The sequence below is a fragment of the Coptis chinensis genome, chromosome 7 (genome assembly GCF_015680905.1).
Source record: "Coptis chinensis isolate HL-2020 chromosome 7, ASM1568090v1, whole genome shotgun sequence".
In the NCBI taxonomy this organism is placed as follows: domain Eukaryota; kingdom Viridiplantae; phylum Streptophyta; class Magnoliopsida; order Ranunculales; family Ranunculaceae; genus Coptis; species Coptis chinensis.
Genome location: NC_141462.1, coordinates 75,627,172 through 75,633,246, shown reverse-complemented (window position 1 = coordinate 75,633,246; position 6,075 = coordinate 75,627,172). Strand labels below are relative to the sequence as shown.

At 37.4% G+C, this 6,075-nt stretch overlaps 1 protein-coding gene across 2 annotated transcripts; it reads left to right on the top strand.

Annotated features, from left to right (window-relative positions):
* The first annotated feature begins 596 nt into the window (after positions 1-596).
* Positions 597-4,648, top strand: LOC147488911 (glucan endo-1,3-beta-glucosidase-like). Of its 2 annotated transcripts, none has more exons than XM_086573370.1 (3): positions 597-1,865; positions 2,975-3,323; positions 4,373-4,648. In XM_086573370.1, the coding sequence occupies exons 1-3, from the start codon at positions 666-668 to the stop codon at positions 4,399-4,401; spliced, it is 1,578 nt and encodes a 525-aa protein (XP_086429496.1). In that variant the 5' UTR covers positions 597-665; the 3' UTR covers positions 4,402-4,648. The 2 variants fall into 2 exon arrangements, with proteins under 2 accessions (XP_086429496.1, XP_086429495.1); XM_086573369.1 differs by having other exon boundaries at positions 601-1,865; positions 2,975-3,329.
* The last annotated feature ends 1,427 nt before the right edge of the window (positions 4,649-6,075 follow it).

Genomic DNA, 6,075 nt, shown 5'->3' with positions numbered 1-6,075 from the left:
GGAGAGGGTAAGGGTCTAGACTTTGAAACTTAGGCCCTACCCTAAGCCCAAACCTCCTAGGCCCTCGACATTTATCACATAGATTTTAATAAATTTTCTTATAATATATTTCATTTTAGCATTAATACACTAAAGATCAATTAAAATAATGCTTATTTTTTAAATTTGTCAACTTTATAATTTTATAATAATATTTTATGAAATAAATTTAGTTGATTTTAATTTACTTATACAACTTTAACAAGTTTTTTAATAATAGATTGAAATTTTTAATCGTGAAGTGCGTATATTTTTATTTTTTTTAACTAATGTTTCTAAATTTATTTTATAAATTAAATATATAATATAGTACCTGACCTTGAAGCCCAACCTTTAAAACACTCTTAAAAAGATTGAGGGGCGGATAAGGGCTTCGAGATTTAAATATTGATCCGACCCAACCTGGCCCTCAAAGTAAATGAGGGTAGGACCGGTCTGGCCCATTTAACACCTCTAGCCAAACTGGTCAGAAATCGGGGTTTAGGCGTTTAGCCCATCATATTTGAGTTCACCCAAATACCCAATCACCCATTCACCCGAACCAAATTGCAAACTTTGCATCGAAAATCCTCCAAGAGCTATTGAAATGACTTGTGAAGCCAAAAGCATAGGATGGTGTGATTGGAATGCAAGATCATTTGTATGGTCAATTCGCAAAACGCATTTCAATTTTTAACCCAACCAACAACTCTACAACCTTAAATCCCAATACCCTGTCGCCCACTACTCCATCTCTAACTCAAAACTCTCCAACTTCCTCAAAACCTCCAACCATGACAACTTCAGCTTCCTCCAACATACTTGTCTCCCTCCTCATTCTCATCCTCGTCCTCCTCTTCAAAACTTCCACTTCTCAGTACACTATAGGTGTCAACTACGGCACACTTGCAAACAACCTCCCACCACCAACCCAAGTAGCCCAGTTCCTCAAACTCAAAACCACCATCGACAGAATCAAACTCTTCGACGCCAACCCCGACATTCTCAATGCCTTCTCCAACACCGATATCATCTTCACAGTCTCTGTTCTCAACAGTGACATTCTCCAACTCTCTAAACTTCCAGCAGCCCAAACTTGGATTTCCACCTACATTACTCCATTCTACCCACAGACTAAAATCAACCGTATCGCAGTCGGTAATGAAGTCATCGCGACATCTGATAAAAACCTCATTGCCCATCTTCTCCCCGCCATGAAGTCACTTCACTCTGCTTTACAACTTGTTAACATCACTGACATTCAAGTTTCTACTCCACACTCACTTGGCATTCTTTCTTTATCCGAACCACCAAGTCTAGGCCGGTTTCGACGTGGTTACGACAAAGTTGTGTTTGCTCCACTGTTACAGTTCCATAGAGATACTCAATCTCCTTTCATGATTAACCCATATCCTTATTTTGGATTCTCACCCAACACTTTAAACTACGCGTTGTTTAAACAGAATCCTGGCGTTCACGATAAATATACGGGGAAAACGTATACGAACATGTTTGACGCGCAGATGGACGCGATTTATTCGGCAATGAAAAGGTTGGGTTATGGGGATGTGGATGTTGTTGCAGCGGAAACTGGGTGGCCGTCAGTTGGTGAACCGAATCAGCCTGATGTGAATCTCGAGAATGCAGTTTCTTATAATGGGAACCTTGTTAAGCATGTTAATTCGGGGAAAGGAACGCCGTTGATGCCGAATAGGATATTTGAAACGTTTATTTTCTCTTTGTTTAATGAGAATTTGAAACCCGGGTTCACTGATGAGAGGAATTTCGGTTTGTTTCGCTCTGATTTGACTCCGGTTTATGACGTTGGTGTTCTGCGTGATGGTCAGGTAACATTAATGGGAATTTATCTTCAGGTGGCAGTGTCGTAATAGTTTTTGTTTTGTAATGCGAAAATAGGCAGTTTTTTTGGGAAAGCTGTGTAGACGTCGAGAAGGACGTGTTCCTATAGGAGTAGTGTGCCACGTGTAGTTTGTCGTGTTGAAAATTCAAATGTGCACCTGAAAATCTCTGACATTGCCAGGGTCAGGATTTTGTGTTGGGCGTCAGGAAAATTGCGTGGTGAGAAACTTGTGTCAAACTGGGTTTGATGATTTTTGGCCAAAAGTTAACGGTACAATTTTATTTATTTCATTTTGTTGTGGAGCCCAGTTTTGTGCGTGCGTGTGTGACTCTGTGGGGACGTGAGGTAGTATATATGTAGTCAAAATTGGATTGTCTTTGTTGATATAGAATTCATAATCTCACAAATTTGTAATTGCCCGAACATTAGATTTGACATTTCGTAATCCCCTGATATATATTTAGGAAAAATGTAGAGGATCCTAAAAATGTGAAGCGTGTTTAGGAGAATTCAATTAAAACTTCATAAAATTGAATATGTGGCAATGGTAATGGTGGCATGAATCTGTGATTACAGAGTGAAGTTGATATGAAATGTTCATCCCAATTTTATTATATTCCGTTGAGGTTTGCTTGGGAGACATTTTACTTTGTACCAAGTGAATGCATGCAATATCCGCCGTACTTATCAAGTTGTTGGTCGAAAGTAGACCAAACAGACTAGAGGACTTCCACCCCCGGCTAGAAGTATTGCAGATTTCTTGACGTCTAGTTACAGTGAATGAGGAGCCATCAACCTCAGAACTATCAAAAACGTTGAAGTATGAGTAGCAGGAATTAATATAGTGATTGCTTATTTGCTTTCAGTTAAAAACAATAAAAAGAACATTCAGAAGTTACCTGTATATATTCGTTTACCGAGTTATAGAAAATCAGAACTAATTTAGCTCTACATACACACTTCAGGGATGACTTTCTGAGTTTCAATATATAAAAGAGGTAGAAGAGGCTCAGAGAGTAGTCAATGAGGATGTTGTCAGCTTATATAATCTTGATCGTACTTATGTGATGACATTTGAATTATTTGTCGGGTCAGGTCGAAGCTCCAAGTATTGCACCCACACCCCCTGCACCAGCACCAGCAGATTCTCCTCCTGAGGCTCCAAGTACCACTCCCCCATCAGCAGCGCCATCTGATTCAGGGGTTAATGTGTGGTGTGTAGCTAAAGCAGATGCTAGTGATGACTTGTTGCAATCAAATATTGATTATGTGTGCAGATTGGGAATCGATTGCACACCAATACAAGAAGGCGGGCCTTGCTTTGAGCCTAACACGGTTAGGTCTCACGCAGCCTTTGCTATGAATGCATATTACCAGACTTACGGTCGGAATGATTTAAACTGCAATTTCGCCGACAGTGGAATGATTGTAACTTCTGATCCGAGTAAGTGTAAGACCTTGATCTCCATATTATCTTGTTTTTTTTTGTTTGTTCTGGCATTCTGTACATTCTTAGTTAGTGAGCCACAATCAAAATAGGTATATGTTATCTTATGAACATGGTTTAGCTGATCCTTGGAACAATTTGGCAATTTAGACAGACACGCCTAATTAAATTTTTCATAATTTTAGACATTTTTGTAAAACGCACCTACCCAAATTTTGAAGTTTATTTGCTTGTTGTGATAGGGCCAACTAAGAATTTCAGTATGGTATTCAGCAAATCTGTGTTTCTATTTTGTTTTTGGATAAGCATTAATGTGTACTCATAATCTGGTAGCTGTGTACTTTGTTTAGTTAGAATAATTCACCTTGTGTTTGTTTTCTTAGTCAACTCCATTCAATAGTAAAACGGTGTTGGGCTAAAACTGTTAATTGAGTTCACCACTTCACAGGACTAATTGAAATTATCTTTTAGACACAGAACTTCAGGAACAACTATGTTATCGAAGCACCATTGAAGTTTTACTCAATTTTTTTTCCCTACACTCAATGTTAACATCGTTGTTTGTTTTTTGGTTTGTTTGTTTGTTTTTTATGTTGTGACATCCAGAGTCGTATAAAGGTACAGACGTTGTTTTGCTATAAAAAGTCATTTGTCGTTTCCTGGATCAGATGCAATAAAACTGTTCTTCCAATGAACCTGATTCAATAATTAATACAACTCAGTCAAACTCATAATGTTTATGTTAAAAGAACCCGTTTTTAGACATTTACATGAGTTAAAATCTCAAGCACCTAACCATGGAGGCGTGGACATCTCCCCTTTCATAGGGATGATTTTATACCCAACTCTAGAGTCTGGAATGACATAGACCAGCATGCTGATACACCAGCTGAGAGCCTGAGACCATTCACTATCCTGATTTAGGGGTACCGACTAATTCTCATGTTTTTGTTATAAAAGCACAGCCAACAGACTTACATTTTCTTTAAATGTCTATTGGATTGTATTCAGGCATTAAAGCAATTATTTCATTGTTCTTGGTGCAGGTTATGCTACATGTAAATTTGTCTCTTAGACATGAAAGTGACTTGGACTTTTGCACTAGGAAATTGGATAAACTTCCCAGTCTTTATGTAACTCAGACACATATATAAGGTACTTCTGAAAGTGTTGATGAGTCTTTGATTCAAGTACTAACGGTCCTTTGACGACCTATGTTACGAATATGTCATGTCTTTCTTTCGTGTACTTACTTGTCTACCATGATTATTGGCTATTCATATATTATTCCTATAGGTAAATGAAGTTTTAAATGAGCCAAATGGATTATTCAGTGTGTGGTTAACTGGTCATTATTATGACTAGATAAAATTATGTTCGTACTCATGGAATTGATACTATCCTACGTGTGCCACCTGATTTCCAGTTAGGAACATTAGAATATTTGATTAGAATAAAAACTATTAAAGCATCTGGATTCAAAATTAATACAGAGAGCCTAATATCAACAACAAATGTACAGGAATTTAGTTAAGTTATTAGAGTTCAGAAAAATAATGATAGACATTGTGTTTAAGTTTGATAGTAGTATGCTGTTTTAGCTTGCGTTTTCTTTTCTTCATCTTCTAAAACTTCATAGTAAGTACAGTTCTTCATAGTACTTTTGAAAAATATAATCTTTATTACTGTTGTATGAAGATAAGAGACTGGTAGTGTGCATAGCATCATGTATTGTGCAGACCTGTAGGTTTGTGTCTTTTTCTTATTTGCAAAACTTTGTCTGGAAGAAAGATAAACACAAACCAAAATACCCTTTAATAAAGTGGATTTTCCTTAAATCACTATTTATTTGAATTGTAAAACAATGTCTAATTCTCCAAATGAATATGTTTCTTTATGTAGCGGAAGTACAGAGTTAAACAACATCTAATTTTCTCTCTGATATTGTTATTTACTTTTATAACCATCTTGGTGGAGACCAAGAGGAACATTGTGACACGAGGAGCAGAGCTATGTTCATAAACTCAATAGTTACCATTAGTTAGTCAAACATATGTTCCTCACATTGTTACCCGTCCATGCATAGTTGAAGTGAACTCATCCCCTTGCCCAAATACTGCCAGAACATATCATATGCTCTGACTTTTCAATGCAAATTGTTATGTTTTGGTTTCTTTTGTAGCCTGAACCACACCTGATTATTTAAATTTTGAAGCCTTGTGCTAGGATAATGTATGTGATGGAGCAGACTTCGTATGCAACTTCGAAAGTTGCTAGTTACATTCAACTTTTTCATCTTATTTTTCAGCTTATACAGCTAGAGGTGAGCCTAGGGGCTAGGCACAGAGCCTGCATTACAGTAGGAGGGGACTCTAGGTGTGTACAGTAGATTCTTTTAGCACTAGAAGTTATCCGAAAACCTAGGTGTTCGGCCTAGCTAGAAGATATCAAGATCTTTACATGTATTTAGGTGGTATTTACGATTTTATGCAGCATATAAAGGATTACCAACTTGAGTTCCCCATCTGAGTTACCCTGCATCTTACAGAAGAAAGAAAATGCACTTTGATGATTTTCCATGAGGGTTAGGTCTAGCAACTAAATAATCAATCAAGCTGCTGGGCTTGCGCCTTGCGCTAATCTCTAATACGTTCAGTCGGTTGATGTTGAAGTCCTTTTGTGACATAGCACTATAGCAGAAAATTCCCATGCCAACTTAAAGGCCTACTACTGATTCATTTCTTACATC